The sequence below is a fragment of the Microplitis mediator genome, chromosome 10 (assembly GCF_029852145.1).
Source record: "Microplitis mediator isolate UGA2020A chromosome 10, iyMicMedi2.1, whole genome shotgun sequence".
Lineage (NCBI taxonomy): Eukaryota > Metazoa > Arthropoda > Insecta > Hymenoptera > Braconidae > Microplitis > Microplitis mediator.
In genome coordinates this window covers 8,612,771-8,640,349 of record NC_079978.1, presented here as the reverse complement: position 1 = coordinate 8,640,349, position 27,579 = coordinate 8,612,771, and the positions used below count along the sequence as shown (strand labels likewise).

The 27,579-nt window shown below is 28.7% G+C and overlaps 3 protein-coding genes and 1 long non-coding RNA gene across 12 annotated transcripts; 2 read left to right on the top strand and 2 right to left on the bottom strand.

Moving 5' to 3' along the window:
* Positions 1-2,274: 2,274 nt before the first annotated feature.
* Positions 2,275-4,558, bottom strand: LOC130675638 (uncharacterized). The gene is made up of 2 exons (XM_057481429.1): positions 4,421-4,558; positions 2,275-4,322 (listed from the first exon to the last, which is right to left on the bottom strand). The coding sequence occupies exon 2, from the start codon at positions 4,153-4,155 to the stop codon at positions 3,454-3,456; it is 702 nt and encodes a 233-aa protein (XP_057337412.1). The 5' UTR covers positions 4,156-4,322; positions 4,421-4,558; the 3' UTR covers positions 2,275-3,453.
* A 1,355-nt stretch (positions 4,559-5,913) lies between these two features.
* On the bottom strand, positions 5,914-10,322 carry LOC130675930 (uncharacterized). Of its 4 annotated transcripts, none has more exons than XM_057481839.1 (3): positions 10,224-10,322; positions 6,176-6,632; positions 5,914-6,050 (listed from the first exon to the last, which is right to left on the bottom strand). In XM_057481839.1, exons 2-3 carry the CDS (start codon positions 6,622-6,624, stop codon positions 6,035-6,037), a joined length of 465 nt encoding a protein of 154 aa, XP_057337822.1. In that variant the 5' UTR covers positions 6,625-6,632; positions 10,224-10,322; the 3' UTR covers positions 5,914-6,034. The 4 variants fall into 4 exon arrangements, with proteins under 4 accessions (XP_057337822.1, XP_057337821.1, XP_057337820.1 ...); XM_057481838.1 differs by lacking the exon at positions 10,224-10,322 and adding an exon at positions 7,316-7,736; XM_057481837.1 differs by lacking the exon at positions 10,224-10,322 and adding an exon at positions 7,220-7,316.
* On the top strand, positions 9,850-10,749 carry LOC130675931 (uncharacterized). Its single transcript, XR_008991355.1, has 3 exons — positions 9,850-10,173; positions 10,318-10,442; positions 10,556-10,749. It is a non-coding gene; the product is annotated as an uncharacterized LOC130675931 (long non-coding RNA).
* Positions 10,750-11,076: 327 nt separating this feature from the next.
* Positions 11,077-27,100, top strand: LOC130675526 (uncharacterized). Of its 6 annotated transcripts, none has more exons than XR_008991302.1 (3): positions 22,113-22,162; positions 23,093-23,302; positions 25,366-27,100. XR_008991302.1 is itself a non-coding variant. In XM_057481268.1 (2 exons), the coding sequence occupies exons 1-2, from the start codon at positions 25,195-25,197 to the stop codon at positions 25,713-25,715; spliced, it is 399 nt and encodes a 132-aa protein (XP_057337251.1). In that variant the 5' UTR covers positions 25,059-25,194; the 3' UTR covers positions 25,716-27,100. The 6 variants fall into 6 exon arrangements, 1 of the variants encoding a protein (XP_057337251.1); XR_008991301.1 differs by having other exon boundaries at positions 22,124-22,327; XR_008991305.1 differs by lacking the exons at positions 22,113-22,162; positions 23,093-23,302 and adding an exon at positions 11,077-11,143.
* The last annotated feature ends 479 nt before the right edge of the window (positions 27,101-27,579 follow it).

Sequence of the window (27,579 nt, the reverse complement as noted above, 5' to 3'; positions counted from 1 at the left end):
TTGGTACCGGCAAATTAGTTTCGAACTATAGGTACTGATGTGATGTTTTTAATATAGTAATACTTTTTTACATACATCTCCATAGGGGTCAACATTTCTGGAATTGGTCTCACATATAACACGTCACCTCACCTTGGTAACAACATGCATTAGAAGAAGACGACAGTAAGAGTAGCCGTGTTCCCCCACCATACTCTTACTTTTAATGAGAAGTTGATCATAAGAAAATAAAATTATAACGGTTTCATTGTACTTCTCATTCTTTGTTACATTTAAGGTAGTTGTCCTGCTACAATGTTGTCAAAAAGTTATGAGCCATATACGCGGTAAGAGTAGGTTAGGTGGTAGTTAAAACGAGACATTGCTTTTGTTTGATACTGTACCCGTGAGAAGTTTACCTACACCTACTCATATATACGTATACACAAATACTATTGAACATTTTCTTAACCTTTCGTTACTCGAGCTATACGCCGATTCCCCGCACAACACTACTCAACTTAATAGAGTTGGCGTGAATACGAGTGAGACAGTAGAGAAAGCGCGTGTAATAGAAGGTTAAATTAAAATTTGACAACGTCGCATATGCTCTGCCAGTTGCTGTATAGTGTACTGAGTATATCTTTAAATTTACCGCTGAAATAACACTATGTATACTGGTAAAAATTTAATTTTTTTTTAAAATAAATTCAGGACAAATTAATTAATTTTCTGTTAGTTTTTCAAAAGTTTCTGACTGTTAGTTTTTTTATTAGAATCATGAACGCGATTTGAAACGCATGCTCCGTATTGCTCGCAATGTTAATGATACGAACTTTGATTATAAATATTTCAAACTAGAGATGGTAAATCGACTTTAAATTTTAATGGTAATTGTATCTTAATACCCTTAACAAGTATAAGAAATTTTAGAACTTTCTGACACTATGCCTATCACCTGACAACTACCTCAAAATTAAATTTTTTTTTTTTTTTTTTTTTTTTTTTAACTTTAAAAATACTACAAAAAAATTTTTCTTGTATATTAATTATTTTTTATGAAATAGAATAAATGGTTAAAGAAAATAGTTAAGATGGTTAAAAAAAAGCCGGAATAAAAAGTTTTTGAAAATTCAGAAGTTGTTTCATTTCAATATATTCTCATTGTAAATTTAAAATAAAAATAAAATCATTTTGTATTTAATATCAGTAATATCTAATTTCAATTAAACAAATTTAATATTCGTCATATAAAAGTGTAAACATTACATAATATTATATTATCAATCACAATATGTAACAGATCTGAAAGTAAAAATAACTAATTTAGAATGAACAGTTATCTTAAAGTTTCATATCAATCCCACCACGTCCATGTTCACCACTTATCTTATATTCAAAACCTTGGTCTGTACTCCGAAGCAGTTGAACAGTTTGATAGTTTCGCTTCTGCGTGTTGCTAAGAAAAGATCGCTTCGTAACATATAAAATACTCAGTTCTAGTATCGTTTTATAAAATATAAAATTCCGATTTCATTAAAAAAACTAATACGTTCTTTATAATTATAGTGTACACAATAAGCGGTTCAATATTTCGTTTTTTTTAAATGATAAATTCACGTTATAAGTTTTAAAATCGTGCACAAAGAAGTTGCCATGCCTATAAGTTGCTGTTCTGTTTTCTTACAAGGAAATAAACTGATAAAACTGAAAATCTTTATAAATATAAGTAAATCGTGTTAATGTTTGATGTATTTGATTCAAAAAAATTTTTAATACCATTGTTTAATTAACTGAATTAAACTGTGTGGCGTCTGGAGTGCTACCGGAAGTTGCATCATCTTTTTATGAATTTTTTTTCTTTTGTATTTTTAATATATTAAAAAATTAACAGATTTAATTTAATTATTTAAAAATAAAATTACATTCATTGAAACGCAATATTTTTATGTTATGTATTTTTTTTTATTTATATAAAATAGAATTATACAAACAATGTAAATTTTGTGAATTATTTGTTTAAATAAATAACTGATTGAAATTTACATGATTGGACACATTTTGAAAAGTGTAAAATAGTAAAAGTGATTTTAAAGAATTAAAACTACATATACTTGTATTTTGTGTTTTAAAAAAATTTCTGTTGGCTATAGATATATAATTTTGATACTTTTTGTTAATAAAATTTTTTAAGAATTATTTAATCGAAGAAAGTTAAAATAATAATTAAAATGCATTATTTAAATTTAAAAATGTTTTTATTTAATTTCAGTACAAGTCAGAAATCAACCTGCCTAATATGCCGAAATATAATTCAATTTAAAATAAATATTAATTGTAATTATAAAAGTAAAAAAAACGACTACTACAATGTAAAGTATAAATATATAAATTATTAAATAACATTTAGTGATATATAATATCCCTGTTTAAAAAATCTCATAAATTCCCATAGAGATTTTATAAGAATAAATGAGTTCTATAAAAAGTGATATAGTTAAGTATACGCCTTTATACATACAGCCATAAGAATCTATTTGGTTTTTTAAGCAGAGATTACATTATATAATATTTATTACGCCTCTATATTAATTTATGTTGTTTAACAACTTGTATAATTAATATGTATATATATTTATTTAAATGATTTTATAAATGAATATATACGTAGTATATGATTAAAATAACATTACGTGTGTCAGCCAATGGATAAAGATAATTAACGTATTCAGTCCCAGTGGGGATAAACCGCCACCGGTTCCACCACGTTCACTCAACACAGCACGGACTTTACATATAAACTCGGAGCACCTGTTGAATGCAGGCAGAACGCTGTATAGCGTTGAGTTCGTGATTTTCTTATTATATAGTTAAAAATATTGGCACAGTGAAAATACTTGAGAATTTTTAAAATTTCAATAATAAAAGTTTTATCATTAAAAAATACTTTAAAAGTAGTGACCGCGCCCATCTCACCATAATACTCTGTTTCGTCTTTGTTCATAAATTATTATTTTATATAATTTTGATTTTTCATTTTGATATTGTATCAAAAAATTTATAATGAAGTGGAAATTTTGAAAAATTTTAATATTTTTTTAATTACTCCAATTGATTTAATATTTCAAAATTAAGTTAAATTTTTTTAAGAGTTTCTGGAAGTTTCCATCAGTTTTGTGTTCACTTATATTGATTATGACAATAATTAACATGATTTTATCAGTCAGAATAATGTAATAAGCTATATAATTCACCTTGCTGTGATAACAATATTAAGAGTTGGCTGTGATTTTTCATATGGATATTCAATTGACATAAAGATATTGATTCATACACAGAAAAAAAAAAATTCTTGGCTGAAGGTAAATATTCTTGATTCAAGAAAATTTTTTTGGAGACCTAAATTTTCTCAGATAAAATAGAAATCTTCTCCGACCAAGACGAATTTTTTTTAAACAAGACGAATCCTCTTGGCTAAAGAAAATCTTGACTTGGTTCCCGAAAACATTTGTCTTCAAAAATATTTTCTTGACTCAAGATAACTTTTTTTTCTGTGTATGATGAAGCGCAATGTACTAGTTTATATTCACAGAAATAATATAATTGAATTGCATACAAAATAAAAAAAAATATATAGAAGGTAAATGCAAAGATATGAAACTGATAGAATCTTTTCCACAATAGTTTGATTTTTTGTTTGTATGGATCCTCAGAAGTTTGAGCTTCAGGATCAGCCGAAAACTTCATATTTGAAACCTGATCAATAACGTATACATCATCATCCACTTCAGACGTAGTTTGTTGACTTGGTTGCTCATTTGACTCTTCCACTTGTTGTTCACTGGATGAATTAGCTGTTGGATCTTCGAGCTTGAGATTTTTCTGATTGATAACGAGTCCGTAGTGAGCAATAAAATCAGTATCAAGAGTTGGTTGATCGACGTCGGTGACCCTGAACTCCCAGAGAAATTTACGTTCGAAACCCAGATCAAGAGTTAAGGTAATAGTTTCAGTGTTAAGTCCTAATCGCGTTGGTAGCAGTGATCGAGGAAAAAAACTGCCACTAGAACAGGGGTTGATTAAATACGTTATCTGTGATTCACGATCAGTAACGAAAATACGTTCATCTGATGGGCTAGAGTTTGTTATTTGGTCAGGTTGGTGATTACTTTCCATTTCGTCGTTTTCAACAGTATCTTGTTGCGAACGTGGTGGGTGAAATGATGACTCAGACTACTCGTGGCTGTGTATGAGACGTTGCTGGATCCGCAGATGAAATGGTGATGACTTTGATGAAGAGATTTCTTCTCGATTATCTTCGATAGTGGAGTAATTTAATTACGCTATTAACCGGTTCAACCATGGAAATGTCAAAGCAAAGAAAAATATTAAAAAATTTATGTAATATAGTTATTTGTATAGTAAGTATACTGGATAATACCTTTAAACCGCTAAGCTATCAAGATTTGTTGAGTAAGTACCGGGCACCTGTTGCTGCTCACACGAATAATGGATACGTAATGACAATGCTAATTTGATGGCCGTGGACCCCACTGCTGTTAGAACGCGGACGATAAATTCCCCTTCCCAAGCATCGTTCCGGCTGTATGTGATACTTGAGAAGGGGAACTTGTTGTCCGCGTTCTGGCAGCAGTAGTCGTGGCACGCGCCTATCCATTCCATAAACTCCGCGACTTTGCTGCCCCCCCTCTACTTTTCTCTCGAGTGAACAGTGAATTAGTATATATATACCACACTGATATACTCTAAGTTATCCTATATTGCATATTTATATAAGCCATATTTGAGAGAGAACGACCTCTTTCGTTTATCTTTGCTTCCCATTCTGCGGTCAGAACATAAGTTACTTCTTTTTTAATACAATTAAGGTGATTGTCGCGCATTCTATTTGAAGATATGTAAATTAAAAATCAGAGTAGCATCTAGATTATCACTTAAGTTTTTGATCATGTAAAAGAGAAAAGAATCTTCAGATATAATTGACCTTGACAAATATTCAATAAACAGGTTTTCGACAAAATACTGGAGTGTATGAATAATGAATTAACAGCTATTATACTTGACTGATAAAAAAAAAATAGTAATCACTGTAAGGGTTAAATTTTTACTAAATGGAAGAGTTAATGAACGACTATCAATATTATCAAAATATTTTAATCTTTTGATTCATTTTAGATGCATATATAATTATTTAATAAAACATCAAATATTTGATTACAAATAAAATTGTAAATATTTTGACGTGTGCATACAAGTGTAAAGAATAATAAAAAAAAGCTTTTGTTAGGATAATTTTTTTTTTGGTACTGGCGATAAGTTTTAACATGTAGGTACTGATATGAAGATGTTTTTAATATAGTAATACTTTTTTATATACATCTCCACAGGGGTCAACATTTCTGGAATTGGTCTTACAAATGACACGTCATCTTGGCAACAACATGCATTAGAAGAAGACCACCGTAAGAGTAGTCGGGTTCTCACATCATACGTTTACTTTTAGTGAGAAGTTGATCATAAGAAAATAAAATTATAACGTGGTTTTATTGTACTTCTCATTCTTTGTTACATTTAAAATTCAAATTATTTTTTTTTTACTTCGAAAATACGATAAGAAAGTTATTCTCTTATAATAATTGGGATATTTATTTTTTATAAAATAAATAAATTTCAGATTGGTGAAAAAAAACAGCCTGAATAAAAATTTTTTGAAAATATCAAACGTTTATTCATTTCAGTACATTTTATATCGATACACTTTCATTGCAAATTTAAAATAAACAATAAATGATTTTACATTTTATATCTTTCATATATATCTAATTTCAATCTAATAAATTCAATGTCTAAAATTTAATTTCCTTAATAAAAGTGCAAACATTATATGATTACGTTATCAATAACAATACATCACTGCGATACTGACAATGTATGTAACTACTTTTATAATACTTACAGATATGTAATTTTATTTTATTTACTTTTTTTTTTTTTTTATTTATTTGGTCATTAAGTCTAAGCTTTTTGCGGCCGTTCATACTATACAAATTCTGGAAAAAAATAAATATATAATACATTGACACGTTCACAATAATAAAATGTAATATAATACGATAATTTATATTGAGTAAATTTTTAAAAATTTATCTAATCGATTTAAAAGTTGCGAACTTACAAGTCCGCTGGATTAATAAAAAGTTTTCTGTTTCTAAGATCAATGATGATTCCATAATCAACTATAAAATCAGAACCAATGATTGGTACAGGAGTGTCAGCGATTGTGAATTGCCACTCGAAAATTTGTTCTAATCCTAGATCCAATTGCATGGTGGTGTTTCCGTATGTCCGAATTACAGCACCATTCGCTGCTTGCAAATTGAAATTAAAATCACGATAAGGTTTGATGCGCCTTGGTACGTAAGACCGAGGATAGATGCTGACAGTAGCGCCAGTATCAATTAAAAATTCCATCCCCGAAAAACGGTCACGGTCAAATAAAAAATTGTTTGAATAAGTATAAACGATCGCATTCACACCAAAGGTGTTTGACATCTCCAGACTATTGACCAGAGTCGATTGGGTTGATGAAGATTCTGATGTTGGGTTTTTCCACTTTGTAACCATTTTTAAATCTATATAAAAGAAAGAAAAAATAGTAATTTTATTAAAAAATAATTGTTATAGAAGAGCCTGGGGCACGAAGGCCCCCTCAAGCCGGTTTTTTATTTTTTTGGCTTTTAACCATCAAATTCATTGATTTTCCGTCTATTTCGGAAGAATCAGTCGAAATTTTGCAAAAAATCGGAAAAAAAATTTCTTTTTGTGGTGCACGAAGGCCCCCTTCCCAAAAAAAATATAAAAAAAAAATTATTTTTATTTCCCGTCAAGTTATGACCTCTAGTCATAAGTTTTTTTTTCCTTCTTTTGGCTATCGCCCCGGAACTTGACGGAAAATGAAAATAAAAATAAAATTTCTTTCGAGTGGTCCATTTTACCCCACATCTCACATATTGGCCTAACATATGATAAAAACATTATAGAGGTCATAACTTGACGGAAAATAAAAAGAAAAATTTTTACCTAATTTTTGAGGGAGGCATTCGTGCCCCAGGCTCTCCTACCTCAGATTATGTAGACGACAATTTCATAACATATAATTAAAATCCAAATGAATAAATACTAATACTGTAAGGTGATATCTATTATAATATATAGTTACACAATAACAATCCGTGACTGCACAAAGTATACGGTATAGTAAATTTGCCCAGTTCTTTAGATTTGAAATAAGAATCAGGGACCTGTTGCTACTCACACGTATGACGACTATATGCAGTGGCGATGATCGATAATGTTAATTTTACGGTCGTGGCTTCACACGAGGCGTGGCGTGACTGTAAAAACTCTCCTCTTGTTCTCGTATTATAAGCAAAATCAAAGACCCGTCTTAATCGCGGTCATGACTCGATCGACTCGCTGCTATTTGTCTGGTCTTGTTTTGTCTAATACCGTTTATTACTATTATGTTCGGGCAAGAAAGTAAAAACGATATGATTCATTCAAAAACAACTTTTACAATTAAAAGATAGTGTTAAGCTGTTCACAAAATAAAAACTGATAAATACACTTATCCAAAAAATTAAAGGAACAAAAAAATTTTATGAATTTTTTAGTGATTTTTTGAAGGCTGTATTTTCATGAAAAATGATCGTATCGAAAAAACAAAAAATAGCAAATTGAAGCTTGAAATCTCTAATTACGACTTGTTAAGACTAAAGTAATGAAATTCGCATACCAAACAAAAATTAAGAATGAATGAAGCAAATAAAGATTCAGAAATTACATCAATGAATTGTCAATTATAGTTAATAATAAGTTACTTTTTGTAAGAACAAATGTATATATGTATTATAGCTCTTTGATATCCAGTGAACACATCAGGAAATTTTTATGTAAAACGAATGACGATTTGTGACCACCTTTTACAGCTATTATTTTGAAAAAACTCTGTCAAACTTATAGTTCCCGAGTATCTAGGGCACTGTCTTTTATTCAAGTGGGCTACCAGTAGTCAACTGGAGGCACTATATATCTTTAACTACCTTGAAAAGTTTTCTACCCTCTCTGTCTTTATTTCCGGCCTTCTACACAATGAAAAGTTAATGTAAGCGGTATCATTTCTAATGTCCTATGCTCGGTAAGAGCACACTTGTACATATAAAAGGTGTTCGGAGTTTTCCAGCCTTATTATTTTGTAAGGTAGGTAACAATAGGGTAGTAACTTATTATTATATTGAGTTTTACAAGGGGAAATGAGAATAATCCGATCTTTGGTTGAATATTACTGGTAGTATGAACAAAAAAAAAAACAAAAAAATACGCAATATTGATATGAATTTTCAATAAATTTCATTGCACGAATTAATAAATCCATAATAAATTGAAAGCATTTGTGATAAAATCTCGATATCTACCGAGTCTTTGAGGCTGTCGGAAATAAATCCGAAAGACGATTAGAAAATTAGTGGGAATATTAGTATGTGTATATGTTTTATGTAATAATGAGAGCCTGTTGATAAAGGTATTAGTAAATAATAGGAAAATGTGAAACAATTTAAAGAAGCATCACTTTCTTTTTGTTGAATGAAAAAAATTTTTTGTTTTAAAAATTTATTTATCTGTTTAGCAGTTCGTCAGTTTGTTAACTGTATTAACGCTTGAACAAAAACTAACTTTTTAATACAGTAAAATATCGATCGTGTTAGAGTTTCAGATCATGCGACTCCTGATATAATCTATCAATAGTTAGATAGTAGAAGGTATTAAAAAGCTCAAACTATTGTAGATTTCATCAAATACATACACATTTTCTGTACTGATGTATTCTCAGATAAACTCAAAAAAAAGCTTCTTAAACGTGAACAGAAAAAAAATCGAGGTGCTTCTTCTGTATTATAAAATATACTTGGATTGTAATGAGAACACATATTACTTATTTCAAACTTTTGTTCGCTGGAAATATTAATACGTTATTGTTAGCGTCAATATAATGTATTAATTATTACTTTTATCTCGTAATTTTTACTTAACTGATATGAAAATTAAAGTTAAAAAAAAAAAGAAAGTTATTGGTTTCGGTTCAATTTTTTTTTAAACATCCATAATTTGATAAAACATGAATTCACGTTTAACCTTTCGTTACTCGCGTCCACTCGCCCGACGATTTTCATCGCGCGGCGAGCACTGTGCCGCCCATGCTCAAGGAAATGCGACGTTGCCAAATTATAATGCTATAATGAATTATTTCTTACAGTAACATCAGTAAGTTTGGCAACGTGGTCACGAAAATTAAATCGACGATTTAACGCGCATAATGAGCACTGTGCCGCTTTTTCACATTCTTGTAATACACAACTATACTTTTTTTATATTTAAAATGTATTTTTATCAATTATAATCATATTTAATAAAAATATAGATTTTAAAAAGAGAATTGGTTAAGTATAAAGTCTCAAATACTCATACAGTAATTTTTATTACAATTTTAGTCAAAAAGGTGGCGTCACTTTCATAGCGCGAGTAATGATAGGTTAATGAAATAAAAAAAAAAAAAAATATATAACATTTTGATGATTTAAATAAGAGCTGATGATTTGTATAAAGAGGAATTTTCCATACTATTGATGCATTAAGATGTTGGTGAACCGTGAGGGGGTCTGAACTTTTTTCTCTATCACACTCAAGTACTTAACAAATATTATCAATGCTAGGGAAAATTTTTAATTTCTATTACTTTAGATTACAAAATAAAATTTTGTCAAATTTTATTTGAAGTTGTTACACTGATAGAAGGATTTGTTTGTATTTAATAAATCAATTTATTAAAATCTTTTTCAGATATTTTTTTGGGTGGAAAAAATATTTTTTTACTATTAACAATATTCGTTAGTATTAACAAAATCTATTTTTTATGAGAACAAAATTTTTGTAACTATTAAGAAGCTTTAATATATTGAAAAAAATATTTATTTCCACCAAATAAGATTTGTTAATAGTTAAAAAATATTTTGTTGGTGGTCAGTGTTGATAGATGGCTATACTTAAAAACAATTAATAAAATGGAAGCTTTGCTACAATCGTGGGATTTAAGTGAGTTATACTCGATTTTTTGTGGTAAGTTGACAGTTATATATAAGGTATATTCAGTAGCATCAGTACTTAACCTATTCATTGTCTTGTCATCCTATTTTATTTTTTATATTCCGTTTCTAAAATTAACACTAAATTTATGAATTTACTTTTGTATTCCCACTCTAGTAAACCATATAACTGACTTTGAAATCCTTGGTGAATTCCTTACTAAAACTCGAGAAGAGACCCAAAAAGAAATAATCCCTAGTGTTTGTTTACGACTTCGTTTAAATAAAAAATATAATGAATATGTAGGTTTCTTTTTTATTTTACAACTATTTATTTTTTTAAATTCAATTCATTATTCTCAAAAAATTATTTCAAATAATTTTATTATTGATAAATAATTTTATTTTATTTACAGATTTCCCATCACGAGAAGATTAATGTAAAACTTTTCTAAAAATAATAAGAGGAATTTTTTAAATATTAATAATCCAGTGTGTAAATACTAATAAATGATTTATTAAATATTAATAAATCATTTTTTATATGTTAATAAATTATTTGTTAAATAGTAATAAATATTTGGTTAGCACAAAAAAATCGCTGCTAATAAATGATTTATTAACTGTTAATAAATATTTGTTAAGGACCTATCCTCTAATAAATTATTTATTAAATATTAACAAATCTTTTTAAATACAAAAAAATCTTTCTATCAGTGTAGAGCAAGTAAAAAGTTTAAAAAAAATAACTTTACAGTTAAAATTAATTTTAAACAAAAAAAAATTTAGCAGTATCTATACTTTAAGATGATATTATTCAATGATTCAGAATAAATAAATTTAGTATTTCCTCTGTTGGAAGAATCCCACCACGTTTATTTAATGTACGTTCTTTACAGCGAGCTTCAGAGGCAATACTCCAGTTTGTAGCTAAATGATTCAGTGTTAATATGGAGCACATAGCAACGCATTACTTTGTCAGTGATGGTATCGTTTTATAAAAAGTACATTTTCATTTTAATTAAAAATATATTATATACTATTTATAATAATAATGTGAAAAAGTAGTATGAGTGTGAATGTACCAGATATGGAACAATTTATAAATTTTAAATAAATAAATAAATTAATGAAAATAATGAAATTTAAAAAAATGCGTGTTTAAAAAATTAAAAGTTTAAAAAATTTCCGATTGTCTGCTACATTCACACTCACAAATTATATAATTTGCAACTATAGTAGCTGATTGTTTTTTTAATGGTAAATAAATATAACAAATGTTAAAATCGTTAAAATATTTACATATAGTGTTATTGTTTGATGAATTCAGAGCTATAAAATTTTTTAATACTGTCTTTCAGTACAGAATATCCACTAGAAATACATATTTTCTGTGACATTACGCTCCAATAATAGACATGTGTATTTAATAATAATTGCATTCATTCCTTTTTTTTTTATTCTTTCTCTGCAATGAAATTCTTAACTTTTTATTTATTATTTGTAAATTATATCTGTACTTAAAATATATTATTATGAATGTATATAGCCGATCAGCGCTTATACATGCACAGAAAAAAAGGAAATCTTGAAACAAGAAATAAAATGTCTTCGAAATTTTTTTCTTAAACCAAGCAAAATTTCTTACTTTATTGAAGTAAAAAAATTATTTGGATCAAGAAATTATTTCCTTCGCGGAAGACATAATTTTCTTAGTCTAAAACATAAATTCTTTAAACCAAGAAAAAAATTTCTTGGTCCCAAAAATTTTTTTTTTGGCTGAAAATTGTTACGTTTTTAAGTCAAGAAAAAATATTTTGAGCTGAAACGAAAAAGTTTTTGAACCATGAAAAATAATGTTTTAAACCCAGAACAAACTTTCTTGGCCCAAGAAAGTTTGTTCTTGGTTTAAAGCATTATTTTCTCGGGCCAAGAAAGTTTGTTTTTAACTCGAGAAATTTGTTTCTTGTCTAAAGACTGTTACCTTATCGAGTCAAGAAGCAATGTCTTGAGCTAAAAAAAAAAGTTTTTGGACTAAGAAAAAAAATTTTTTAAACCAAGAAGAAACTTTCTTGGGCCAAGAATTTTTTCATTTGTCGCAAACAAAAAAAAATTTTCAGCCAAGAAATTAATTTCTTTACTTAAGCAAATAAATCTATCGAGCTAAAAAAATTTATTTTTTTTTTGTTTCATTTTTTTAATGAACAATTTTTTTTTTGTTTAAATATTACAAACAATGCTGTGAAGCAAATAAATACTGTATCAGAAAGCATTTATAAGGGATGGGGGCAAGTTTCGCAATAAGCTAAATATTTAAACAAATTGAGAAAAAACAATTATCGCTTAATCGAGGAATCGAACCCAGATCGATTCGGCGTCACGCGAGAGCTTTACCAACTAAGCCATCCCAGCCTTTGTTAGGCTACGTTTACTTTGCCCACATATACTGAACCACACTGGCTTATGGTCAGTCACATTTTTAAATTCTAAACCCAGAATTAATATTACAAATGTTATCGCCAATAATTTAGAAAAATGTTAGTTTTGACATTTTACCAAAATACTGAACGGATTGTATGAATCATTCATAAATGAATTTCGACATAAATATAAAAAAGTTAAAAAAAAAAAAAACAAATTTAATTACAAAAAAAATTGAGAAATTATTCAATATTATATAATTACATTAATCAATTAATTTATTATAATAATATAATTTGGTTATTTAATTTTTAATTTATTTAAAATAAAAAGGTGAACTCAAAATCCATTTGCTGCGCTAGTGTGAGAAAGAGAGAGAGTGGGGAGTATTCATTCCTTCGGGTGCGAAGGAGGGAGCACCTATGAGTGAGAATCCAAGAGAAAACTTTCTTGGCTTGAGACTCCAGTAATCTTCGTTTGAGATTTTTCGTGTGATTGGTCAGAGAAAGTACACTATGCTCAAACCAAGAGTTTAAATTTCTTGAATCAACTCCTATTATTTTTAGTTCGAGTTCGTACCGTTTATTGTTTCAAAACATCATAGTTCTTTAATTAAGTGTATAACTTTCTCGAACTAAATATTTTTATTTCTTGGTTTAAGTAAGTAACATACTCAGATTAAAAAAAATTATTATTAAACTAAAAACTGCAAGTTTTTAAAACAAGTAATTCTATTATTGGACCAAGTATGAAATATGTATTGGCTTAAGAATTTTTTTTCTTAATTGAAGATTTAAAAATCAAGAAATTATTTCACTTCTTTCAAGAAATTTTCGGTTTTCATTCCACTCGCTGAAAAAGTTCTTGGTCGAAGAAAAATTTTCTTGAGTCAAGATTTTTTTTTTTCTGTGTGGCTAAATAAAATAAAATTAGGCGCAAGTGATAATTTTTAATTTTTAAATTGTGAACTAATTATTCAGCTTAAAAATTTTGAATAATATTTGATGAAAAATAATTCAAATTTTCAAGTACAAGTTCTTTTGAAATTTTTAATAAAATTTGTTAAAAAATAATTGAATAACGATAAATAAACAGAAAAGTAATAGTAGTAAATGATATTTAAATAAAATTGATAAATTAAAAAAGGTTGGAAAATACCAAAGTGCACACCTCCAACGCTCATATTACGATAAAATATATGGGGCATTCCACGCTAAATCGACCACTTTTGATCCCGACCATTTTAGATTTGGCTGAAAATTTTTTCTCCTTTTCTACCCCATGAAAAACGTTTCTCATAATTTTTTCAGCCAACCAAAAAAAAGTTATAAATTTTGAAAAAAAATGGCTTTTTTTATTTCAAATAAGCTATAACTTTTTCAAAGTTCGACTGATTGGGACGTTTTGTTTTCGACATTTTTGTTTTTAAATGTACTTTTCGAAAAAACATACAAAAAAAATATTGCAACGTATCTTCATTATTTTTTTTTTAATTTTTGGAAAAAATCAAAAATTCTTCGATGTTTACCATTCTTGATTTTTGATTTTTTTTTTTATATATATATAAAACTATGACATTCTCTGCAAATCCTCGAATTTTTCAGAGTAATGTCTTTTCGAGTTATATTTTCTTTTTCCAAATTGAAAAACAAATTTTTTTTAACAAACCTTATATCTCATAACACCATGCTAAAAATTTTTGAGAGTGCCCAGAGAACCTTTAAATTTGGAAAAAAAAAATAAAAGCAATTAATTTAAATGGTAATAATCGAAAAAATTGTATTTTTTTTTCGAAAAATTAAGTTAAAAGATAGAAGGACGTTTTATAAATAATTTTTTTGTAGTTTTTTCTAAAAACTGCATTCAATAACGAAGAAAGTGAAGAAAAAAAGTTTTTGTTTGGTCCATTTTTGGACAAATGCTGGGAATTCTAAAAAAAATTTCTTTTGACCATAAAACAATGAGTGTAAAAGAAATTTGTTTTGAACTCCCAGCATTCGTTCAAAAATGGTCCAAGTGAAAACTTTTTTTTCTTATTTTCTTCGTTTTTGAATACAGTTTTCAGAAAAAAATACAAAATAATTATAATCGTATCGGACAACTTAATAAAAGTATCAGTTTTATTAATTAATGTTTCCTTGTTAGATTAATGTGCTTTTTATAACGTGTTAGTGTGATACGAAAATAATATACACAGTTTAAGGAGGTTCGACCGAATCCAATGTAAAAAAGATTTTCCAACTTTAAGATTTGAAACTTAGTATACATGTACAGAAATACTAAATCTATGTATTCTCAAAATTTGAATATGATCCAGCGTCTAGTTTTTTAGAAAAAAATATTTAAAAATGACGTTTTTAAAGTTCTTATACACAGGCTCTTATGGCGGATGAGCTTCTGTCATGACTTATTCGATTTTTTTCATTATTAACCTTCCAAGTTTAAGAAATAAAAAACCTCATGCCATAAACTTGAATATTTTTTGAATATGATAAGATTTTAACAATAAAGTGTTACCGTTGTAATTATTTAAATAAATAAAGTTAAACTTTATTACTTAATCTCCTTCATCGACAGAGATACATATTTTATTGAGGGTTTGGCAACGTCGCGGAAGCAGCTGAGGGAAAAAACAAAGATGGAAATACATTAATGAGAGAGAAGAGATTAGAAATAAATTTTTCCCGTTTTAATTTGAATATCGATGTGTAAGAAGTTAGGACGCACTGTTGCCAAATCTTTTCATTAAATCATATGAGTCACAAATAACCAAGTAATTTCATTACTTTCTTTAATTAAATAAGTAATAAATATTAATTTATGAATTCTTTATGTTATTATAAATGAAAATAATGAATTTTTAAAACTATTAGGAGAATTTAGCAAACGAAAAAATTCAAACACTACTTTGACTCACTAGTTTCGGTCGAACCTCCTTAATGCGAAAAAATCGCGTGACCTTGACAAGTTCGTTATAAAGCACAACCTCTCCTCTCGCATTCGAGGCGTGCAATTGAGACACACACACACACACACACACACACACACACACACACACACACACACACACACACACACACACACACACACATACACGACAGAAAACATGTGTTTGAGGACGTGTGTATTAGATGCGAACACGCTGTCGCTCAGTATATTGAGACAAACTGTCTGGGATCTGATGATTTGTGTTTTGGCCTTATATGTAATAATATAAAAAACTAATAGACTAAGTGGAATCATTTTAAAATTAAAATTAAGGGTTTGGGAAAATACTTATAAAATACAATAAAGTTAAAATCGTTGAAACACAATATTTTAATGTGATTTTTTTTTTATTGACATGAAATGGAACGATACAAAAGAATGTACAATTTGTGAATTTTTTTGTTTAAATGAATGTTCGAAATGTACACGATTGGAAAAATTTTGAAAAACGTAAAAAAAAAATTTTTTAAGAATTGAGACTATTTTTATTCAGTTTTATCAAAATTTCGTTTCTAAAAATTATCTAGCCGACTTAAAAGTTGCAAATTTACAAGCCGGCTGGATTAATAAGTCTTTTGTTTTTAAGATCAACGATGATTCCATAATCAACTATAAAATCAGAACCAATGATTGGTACAGGAGTGTCAGCGATTTTGAACTGCCAGTCGAAAATTTCTTCCAATCCTAGATCCAATTGCATGGTGGTGCTTCCGTATGTCCAAATCGCAGCACTATTCGCTGCTTGCAAATTGAAATTAAAATCACGACAAGGTTTGATGCGCCTTGGTACGTAAGATCGAGGATAGATGCTAACAGTAGCACCAGTATCAATTAAAAATTTCATCCCCGAAAAGCGGTCACGGACAAATAAAAAATTGTTTGAATAAGTATAAACGATCGCATTCACACCAGAGATGTTTGACATCTCCAAACTATTGACCCGAGTCGATTGGGTTGATGGAAGTTCTGATGTTGAGTTTTTCCACTTAGTAACCATTTTGATACCTATAAAAAAAAAACAAAAAATAATCATTTTATTAAAAAATTATTGTTACACCTCAGATTATGTATTTGTACTATACCCCTATGTAAAAATTTATAAAAAAAATATATGTTAGAATATAACAAACATATGAATATATATATATATATATATATATATATATATATATATATATATATATATATGTTTTATTAATTTTTTCCATGGGGGTAATCCCATAATATATAACTATAATACAAATTAATAATTAATAAATACCGTTATTGTGAAGTCTCTGCTACCTGTTGATTCAGATCCAGTAATGAGTCTGATGACACAATGAAATTCTAACCACTTTGACTCGGGCACGCGCCTGAGTCGCTTCTCTTTGACAGACTCCGCCCCCTCATCTCTGCTACGGACTGTATAAATTTGTATTTAACGTCCCGGTGAGGACGGGATCGACTCGCTGCTATTTGTCCCGTCTCGTTTTGTCTAATACCGTTTATTACTATTACTAGCGTAATATTTTGCGCGTGTCGTTTTTCATATATTTGTTTTAATGTATATTTTCGTGTTGTTTGTATATATTTTTTTGCTTTCGACCAATCAAGTAATCGGAAAAAAGGCTTCATACATCTCATGCCTTTTTTATTTAAGGATGTTCGGGCAAGAAAGTAAAAACGATATGATTCATTCAAAAACAACTTTTACAATTAAAAGATAGTGATAAGCTTTTCACGAAATAAAAACTGATAAATATATAAAGACATGAAAAAATAAATAAAAGTAGGAGAGACCGGGGTGCTAAGGCCCCCTGGGGCACGGCGGCCCCCTTCAAAAATTTGATAAAAATTTTTTTTTTTATTTTCGGTCAAATCATGAAATCCTTGATGTTTTAAAGATATTTTAGACTGATTTGCGATATCTCGGGCATAATGGACTACCTGAAAAAAAATTCGGTAAATTTTTTTTTTTGCATTTTCGGTCAAATTATGTTATTTCTGTTGTTTCAAAGATATTTTAAGCTGATCTGCGATATCTGGGGCATAATGGACCACCTGAAAAAAATTAGGTGAAAAATTTTTTTTTTAATTTTCGCCAAGTTTTGACCTCTATAATGTTTTTACCATATTTTAGGCCAATATGTGATATGTGGGGTACAACGGACCACTCAAAAAAAAATAATTGTAACAAAAAAAATTTTTTTTTTATTTTCCGTCAAGTTAATTTTTTTGTTACAAATTTTTTTTTTTCACGTGGGCCATTTCACCCCACATATCACATATTGGTCTAAAATATGATAAAAACATTATAAAGGTCATAACTTGATGGAAAATAAAAAAAAAATTTTTTTTATAATTTTTTGCGAAGGGGGCTTCGTGCCCCAGAAAAAAAAATTTTTTTTTCAAACTTGCAAAATTTTGACTGATTCTTCCGAAATAGACGGATAATAAACGAATTTAATGGTTAAAAGCCACAAAAAGAAAAAACCGGCTCCCTTAGATGTCGTATATAAATTGTGCTTCACGCTTAATGAATTAAAAAAAAAAAAAATATAAAACATTTTTATGATTTAAATAAGAGCCGATGATTTGTATAACGAGGAATTTTCCATACTACTGATGCATTGAGATGTTGGTGAGCTGTGAAGTTGCTTTTAGGGGGGTCTGAACTTTTTTCTCTATCACACTCAAGTCGACGAACAGTACTATCCTTGTTGCACTTGCGCAGTAAATGGACACTTCGTCCCCGGTTTTCTTTTAAATAAATAAACATTTTTGAAAAATAAAAACGTAGATTGCTGAATTATAGAGCAATGCATTGAGCCTCGTTCTTAATTTTGCAGTTTGAGGAATTGTTTGAGAAAAGCAGAGGCAAAAGTTATTATAGACCCGCCGTAAATCAAATGCTATGCACTGCTATACGGAGTTAGCGCTAAGAGTAGGGATAATGTCCCTACTCTTAGCACTGGCTGCGTTACCCCTCTGTCGGTTCAGTTAGCCACTCATATGACAAGAAAAGAAAAAATGTATTGAGAATACTATGTATGTATTTGTATTCGCTATACATATTGTTCAGTCGAGAGCTTGATTAATTTTAAAAGCGTCGTGCATTTCCGCTAAATCCGAGAGATACCGAACTCGCTACCAACTTCAATGTCAGAATAGTGCCGGGTCACTCGCTATCTGGGCCCAACATGTGCAATTTCTTGCTCATGACCGTGGCAAATCAGCATGAGAACCCGCTACTAGCCGGCCAATCAGAAAAAATTGGCGGCTAACTATTTCCTGTTGGCGCGCTTTTAAGCTAATGGGAAAATTCGTTACTGCAGCCATGCTGCCACGTCACTACCGAGCGGCAACGAAGGAGGGAGACGCCGTCTCATCATCGCAATCATCATCGTGCAATCGTACTAATTATCACGTGTTCTCAAATCGCTTAACTTGTCGCATTCGCTATCGCTTATCTATTTTGTCGCATTCGCTATCTAATATTAATTCTTAACAGTTTTAAATGTATAAAGTATAAATAAAGACCTAAATTATTTATCTATTAACCCTTCAGCACCCGCGCTATGAGTTTTTTTCTCACACTTGACTTCGAATATTTTTTTCAAAGTAATTTCAAATGAAATTACCTAGTGAAATTTTTTTTATCTTAATAAAATTTCATGCTTTTTATGATTTTGAAATTTGAAAATTATTTCGAACAAAAAAAATATTTTTAAAAGATTTATTTGAAAAAGCCATGAGACTTTTTCTCATCACGCGAGTAAAGTAAGGCGTAAAAATTTATACGGTTCGGCTCAGTTTGGACAGTTCCGAATCTTTTCGGCAATCACCGCCATTTTTTTTAGCCGTTACATCTGTCACCCTGTGGAAAAGGTCTTATAAAATCTCATAAAAAAAATTGGCTATGAGAAAACGATCAGTATTTGTCCACGAAAAATCTCAAAAATTCTTATACAATTATTTTCTCATAGATGGTGCATCAAAAAAAAATTTTTCTTAAAATTCTCATATAAATCATCAGAATCTGTAAGAAACAGAAGCTGTAATATTGTGATTATAAGTATTTATAAGTTTTCGAAAAATGTAAAGTTTACAATTGAGTAGATTTTGGAAATGAATAAGATTGTATGAGACGATTTCTGAAGTAATCATACAAGATTTGATACTGATTAATCAATGTGATTACAGTAATTTTCCATATAGTAACGAAAATATGTATGAGATTGATTTATGATAAGGTTTATATGCTTAATTATTGAATTTTTTAGCATGAATCCAAAAAGTTTTTATTATGTATACTCAAGAATATTTGTATGAGTATTTATGCCGAAAATCCTTAGCAATCTATTTACGAAAAATCAATGAAATTGAGTTAGTTTATTTATTCATCGAAAAATTACTCAAGTAAACATTAATGTTAAATATTAAAGTCATGATGTATTATGGGATATACTATAGTACAACCCAAACAGGTACTTGTTGGTCTGTCAAATGACAGAGGAGTACTCGAATAATATCGTATTGAAATTTGGAATATAACACTTCTGAAATAAATGTCTTACCAGGGACACTACATGTCGTAGGCGCGATCTCGTGGCGAGCACCGAACTACTCCCGCTGCTGCTGGCTAGCACCGGTGATTTACCCCTTCTCCATATCGATCTTTTCTCCCAAAAAATTTTTTCTCTTGACTTAAGCAACTTTTGTTATTTTGGTCGGAGAATACAAAAATACTTGCGTAAAAAGAATAGTACTTGTTCCGAGAAATTTTATTTTGTTTAACCAAAAAAATGCAATATTGCTACAAAAAAATAATGTATCTTGCACCAAAAAAAAAAAAATGGGGCAAGATACATTACTGGGTTTGTAAAAAATCACATAAAAACTTATGTTTTCACTCATCGAACAGTTAAAATATTCAAAGTACAAGAAAAAGTGATAATATTAGTATTTCTGGTGTAAATTCTTGTAAAAAAAAAAATAAAGTTAAGCAATTATTTTTAAATGAAATCTGATAAAATTAATATTTTATGTGAATGGAAATTATTTATAAAATCTCATAAGTACTCCATAATATTTTATAAGTAATAGCCTTCTAAATAAAACTTACAAAAACTCATAAATCACATAGCTTTTAAATTAAAATTAAATCTTTCAAGTTTTTACAAGTTAATTCGATTATAGATTTTCTTACTAATTCTCATAAAATTTTTATGAGAAAAAGGTCTGCATTTGTCCATGTGATTCCTGATTCAGTCTCATAAAATTTCGAAGAAATACATGTTAAATATTTTCTCATAAAATATGACAAATATTTTATGATATTCAATAAGATATTATCTCCTAGGATAACTCTTACTAAAACTTATAAATTCTGAAAATTTCGTATAAAAAAATAATCTTATTGCGATTTTGTAAGTATTATAACATCGGAATTCGCCTGATCAATTCTTATTGAAAATACATCAGAATAAACTGCAACAATCTTATAGAAGTGAAAGTATTTATTGAATCTCATAATCGTTGGCGGAATTCGAGTCACAAAATCTCATAAATTAAAAAATCTTACTCATTCTTTTAAAAATCTAGTACGGAAATCATGATAGGAAAACATTAAAAGCTTTGACTCATAGATTCTCATAAAAATTCATATGAGAATTTTTTTAAATCTCATAGATATTTTCGAAGCTCATAGATTCTCATAAAAAATATTCAATATCTTATCAGAATTTATGAGAGCTTTTCCACAGGGGCATTACTCATAAAATTAAAAAGTTAAAAAACAAGTACATTATAGAAAATTTAAAAATAAAAATAAGCGAAATATTCAAATAAATTATAATTACGTCATAACTAGGAAAGTGCATAATATTTTTATTGTATTTAACTTAAAATTTACGGTGCGCTGAAGCGTGAGACTTTCTCTCATCACGCGGGTAATGTTTTACGTTGCTCTAACGCGAGTGCTGAAGGGTTAACTTTGTGTAATTATTAGTTGTTAAAATTCATTCACACCTAAACCAGATCCTCTAGTTTATTCGCCCATTTTACACATATTAAGACTTTAATCGTAAAATTTTTTTGGAGCATTGTGTTTTTAAAAACAAATATTTTTACTTAAATTATTTATTTTATTATAATATAATCGTTCAGCAGGAGAAAAATCTCAACCCATCTAATCTTCTGAATTCTGTTTCAATTTACAAAATTGTGAAAAAAATGGTACTTTAATTGATATAAAGAAGTACTTAATAAATATTGTCAATGCCAGGAAAAATTTTTAATTTCTATTACTTTAGATTACAAACTAGAATTTTTTCGAATTTTATTTGAAGTTTTTAGTGCAAGTAAAAAGTTTTAAAAAAATAACTTTACAGTTAAAATTAATTCTAAACAAAAAAAAAATTTAGCAGTACAGTATCTATACTTTAAGTTGATATTATACGATGACTCAGAATAAATAAATTTAGTATTTCCTCTGTTGGAAGAATCCCACCACGTTTATTTAATGTACATTTTTTACAGCGAGCTTCAGATAGAGACAATACTCCAGTTTGCTGCTGAATGATTCAGTGATAATATGGAACACGTAGCAACGCATTACTTTGTCAGTGGTGGTATCGTTTTATAAAAAAATAAATTTTCATTTTTATTAAAAATATATTATATACTATTTATAATAGTAATGTGAAAAATTAGTATGAGTGTGAATATAGCAGATATGAGACAATTTATAAATTTTAAATAAATAAATGAAAATAATGAAATTGAAAAAAATGCGTGTACTTATTCTTCAATTGTCTAAATACACATTTTTTAATTTTTACTCTAATTACATTTTATTCATTTGAATCGTTTATTTGAGAAACCCCAAAAGTCATGTTTTTTACGAAATTGGGTTTTTTACATTTTTGGGTTCTTTGGATGTCCCTCCATAGAAATCAATCAAAATATGCATCAAATCAGCGTTTAAAAAAAATTAACGGGGTGACAGCAATTCATTTAATTGAGAAACCCCATAAGTCAATGACTGAAATAAACATATGCAGTTTTAGGTTCACAGAAATAAAAATTTTTTTTTTTATTTAAAATGACTAATTAAAATGTTTAAATTTATTATAATTTATTTAATTTCCGAGTTTCAGAGTTCAAATACATATTTAATACTTCATTTTATCAGTGTAATAAATGTTTTAAGTAAAAAAATTAAAAAAAACAATGATTATATATCTTTTTTTCCGTTTGGTTGAGAAACCCCATATAAATCAATCAACTCTAAATAATTTTTTTAAGTAGTTTCAGTCAAAAAATTAAATTTTTCCTGTTAGAATTTTTTTCAGAGACGCTAACATTATAGTATTCAATTATTTATTTTTTATTTTAATGTCAAGTTTTCCCATAAAAATGTTTTTTGTGTTTCCTGAAAAATTTTGTATTCTTGACTTATGGGGATTCTCAAATAAACGATTCAATTTATTCAAAAGTTTAAAAAATTTCCGATTGTCTGTTACATTCACACTCACAAATTATATAATTTGCTACTCAAGTCGGGCCACAGCCGCAAAAATTAAGTGGTGAGTCAAAAGTTGCAAAGAAAGTTTGCGCGCCTATTTTCGGAAAAATTGAAAATTTAAGTTAGGATCGATCAGTAAGTGAAAGAGACTTTTAGTTTATAAAATAGGCAAAACAAACAATAAGCGAGGCAAGAAAAAGTATGTAACAAGGGAGAATTTGAATGTAGAATCTTGTACAACACGGTGAGTGATACAAGTAAAAATAAATAAAAAAAAAAAAATATGTAATTTGCTACTGTAGTAGCTGATTTTTTTTTAAATGGTAAATGTAAGAAGGACAATTTAATACACTGTAAAAAGAGCGGTGTTAAAAGTGGACTCGTTTTAACTCCGCCTGTAAAAATGAAATTACACCAGTATAGGAGGAGTAATACACCGGTATTAAAAATACCGGTGTAAAAGCGGAGTGATACCGGTGTAAAAGTGGGGTAAATTGCGTCTGCTTGGAGTATTAACTTTAAAGATTATAAAACACAAAAAATGTCAGTTCTTTATGAAATTTAATAAAAAATATCATTTATTAACAAGTATAGTGATCCAGTAAGTAAAAATACTCACAAAGTAAAATATTTAACACCGGTAAAGAATATCTACACCGGCGGCGGCGTTATTTTAATACCGGTCTAGAATATTTACACCGGTGGCGACGTTATTTTCACACCGCTTTCGGGGGTAAATTTAACACCGGTAATTTTAACACCTACACCGCTTGGACTTACCCCGGTGATTTTTTACAGTGTATATTTCAGTTGCTAGTAGATAGAACCAAATATTTATCTAACAATTAAACATTATTAAACCCGACAACTGATCGTGTAATATGGACAGTTAACAATAAGTAATATAATAAGGGTAAGGGTGAGAATAGTTAGATGACTTCACGCTGGGTCTTTTCGGAGGGCCCCGTCGGAATGCCTCATCTTCATCCGCTTCAATGTCCTTCTCGCCCTTCTGTAGTGGGGGTGAGCCTTGTCACAGGCTGGGGGTAGCTCCTGACGTCAAAAGCTACAGGCCACAAAATGCATGCACAGAAAAAACAGATATCTTGAGTCAAGAAAATATTTTTGAAGACAAACGTTTTCGGGAACCAAGTCAAGATTTTCTTGAGCCAAGAGAATTCGTCTTGGTTGGAGAAGATTTCTACTTTATCTGAGAAAATTTAGGTCTCCAAAAAAATTTTCTTGAATCAAGAATATTTACCTTCAGTCGAGAATTTTTTTTTTTGTGTGTGCCGAACAAAAGGCTCGGTATTCAGGAAGGAGTAGCTTACATAAATTAATATTACAAGTCTTAAAATCGTTTACAAAAAAAGTTACCACACCGTATAGTGTCAGTAGTCTTCTGCTGTGTCTACTTTTTTAATACATTCAAACAAACCGATTTGTTCGTTTTTTCTGTATACCTGATCGAAACTTTAAATATTTATAAATGCTAGATAACGCACCATCTCATCCTAAAATTGAAGAATTGAATAGCGTACATGAAAATTTTACTGTTGTATATCTTCCAAAAAATGTCACGTCTTTGATTCAGCCCATGGATCAAGGTGTGATAGAAAAAATGAAGAAAATTTATCGGAAAAATCTCCTTCGAAACGTATTGGAAAACGTTGATAACTTTCCGAAACCACACCTTTTTTTAAAGAATTTTAACCTTTAGAAATGTTGCCAATTGATTGGTGCAGCATTTTCTGCTGTAACAGAAGATAATTTAAAAAATGCGTGGAAAAAATTACTGCCAGTAGAACACAGTAAAAAATATTGTGTATTTGTGTCAAAAACGGTTTGTGTTAAAAATTGTAGTGTGTTAAACTAACACAAAGGTTCACTTTATTTTGTAACATAAAAAATGTGTTATACACTCTTCAAAAACACATATTGTGTGTTACTGTGAAATTCTTTGCGCCCTCTTGTGGCGATATTTCAACATAATCTTTGTGTTAAAAAGGGGTTACACAAAGTTTGTGTTGAAATTTCAACACAAATTTCGTGTCAACCGTTTTTAACACACAAATTGTGTTGATTTTACACACTATTTTTTACTGTGAATGTAATGTGATAACTCGACACGAATCAATGGAGGATTTGCTATTGAAGACTCAAAAAACATTACACCAAATTCCCGGTAAATTTTATGACAATATAAAAATCAATCTTGTACAAAATGTTTACTCACAAAATGTTAGTACACATCCATGCCATTTCGATAATTCTCCAGTGAATATATTAATTTAGTTTTTTTTTCAGATTTCAGAGAATATTCTACTCTAAGTTTGAAGCAATGGATAGAACAGGATGAATATGATCCAGGCTTTAATGTCAAGGAATTTTTAGAGCATGCTGCACCAAGTAAAATCCCTGACGTTGCTCAATTAGATTGTAAAACTACGGAAGAAGCATTAACAGGACTTGAAACAATTGAAGGGTGGTTAAAAACCAAAGAATTCCCAAGTGATGAAGACAAAAAATACGTTCAACTTGCTGTAAACTTTTTGAAACAAAAAATAGTTTCAAAAACCATGGACACTGCTCGAAAATCAAATAGTGATGATGACTTACCATCTAAATTGACCAATGCATTATACACATGTTTGTAATATACAATCATTTTTAAGTTAATTTTGTTTATTAGACTTTAGCATAACCCATCCTTCCGTTACTTAAGTTTTAAATTAATAGCAGAATTAATTTTATCCATAAAACAAATAGATATTTAAAATTTTTAATGTTATTTAATACATGAAATCATTATTTTTTTCTAATAACAAAACGATTGTTAGAAATTTATTTATTTAAGAAAATATTTATTTGACTCATTATTGCAAGTTGTAAAATTTAATAATAATTATTTATATGGATTTCGAGAAGTGAAAAATTAAATGTTACTTATAAATTTTTTGCCTGCGTTTACAAACACTAACGATCCCTCACACCGATATACCCTTCCTAGCTCCAGGTCTATCGAGACTAATACTTTTATTGCCCCTTAAACGATTACGACGGTCCCAAATCGTCGTAACTTACTAAGGTAGTACTGTAGTGATATTGTTTGATGAGTTCAGAGCTATAAAATTTTAGAATACTTTCATTCAGTTCAGAAAATCCACTAAAAATACATATTTTCTGTGACATGACACTCCAATAGACATGTGTATTTAATAATATTTGCATATACTTTTCTGGTTAAATATGAAAAAAATTAAATTTGTAAAACTATAAATTATTATTTATTTTTACTTATTATTTATTACTTTTTTTTTATTTTTTCTCTGCAATGAAACTCTTAAGGTTTTAGTCATTATTTATAAATTATATCTGTACTTGAAATATATTGTTATAAATGATGTATATAGCCGATCAAATAAAATAAAAATAGGCGTAAGTGATAATTTTATAATTTTTAAATTGTGAACTAATTATTCAGCTTAAAAATTTTTTATAAAATTTGATAAAAAATAACTAAAATTTTCGAGTACAAGTTCTTTTGAAATTTTCGATAAAATTTGTTAAAAAATAGTTGAATAACTATAAATATACAGAAAAGTAACAGTAGTAAATGATATTTGAATAGAATTGATAAATTAAAATAAGACAGTTTTAGTAATCACATGATTTCGGTATAAAGGCACGTCATCTCTCGCCTTCTATAGTACACATACACACACACAAATGAAAAACATGTGTTTGAGGACGTGTGTATTATACGTGAACACGCTGTCACTCAGTATATTGAGACAAACTGTCTGAAATCTGATGATTTGTGTTTTGGTCTTATATTTAATAATACAAAAAACTAATAGACTAATATAATTATTTTAAAATTAGAATTAAGGGTTTGGGAAAATACTTAAAAAATACGATAAAGTTAAAACCATTTAAACACAATATTTTAATGTAATTTTTTTTTTTTAGACATGAAACAGAACGATACAAAAGAATGTATAATTTGTGAATTTTTTTGTTTAAATAAATGCTCTAAATGTACACGATTAGAAAAATTATTAAAAACGTAAAAAAAAAAAATTTTTAAGAATTGAGACTTTATTTTTATTTAGTTTTATCAAAATTTCGTTTCTAAAAATTATCTAGCCGACTTAAAAGTTGCAAATTTACAAGCCGGCTGGATTAATAAGTCTTTTGTTTCTAAGATCAACGATGATTCCATAATCAACTATAAAATCAGAACCAATGATTGGTACAGGAGTGTCAGCGATTTTGAACTGCCAGTCGAAAATTTCTTCCAATCCTAGATCCAGTTGCATGGTGGTGCTTCCGTATGTCCAAATCGCAGCACTATTCGCTGCTTGCAAATTGAAATTAAAATCACGACAAGGTTTGATGCGCCTTGGTACGTAAGATCGAGGATAGATGCTAACAGTAGCACCAGTATCAATTAAAAATTTCATCCCCGAAAAGCGGTCACGGACAAATAAAAAATTGTTTGAATAAGTATAAACGATC

What these genes read in the sequence shown, in the direction of transcription:
- LOC130675638 (XM_057481429.1), bottom strand. Translation starts at nt 4,155, where the DNA reads ATGGAAAGTAATCACCAACCTGACCAAATAACAAACTCTAGCCCATCA.
- LOC130675930 (XM_057481839.1), bottom strand. Translation starts at nt 6,624, where the DNA reads ATGGTTACAAAGTGGAAAAACCCAACATCAGAATCTTCATCAACCCAA.
- LOC130675526 (XM_057481268.1), top strand. Translation starts at nt 25,195, where the DNA reads ATGGAGGATTTGCTATTGAAGACTCAAAAAACATTACACCAAATTCCC. An exon ending in AACATTACACCAAATTCCCG is followed by an intron (nt 25,244 to 25,365) that starts GTAAATTTTATG and finishes TTTTTTTTTCAG; the next exon opens with ATTTCAGAGAATATTCTACT.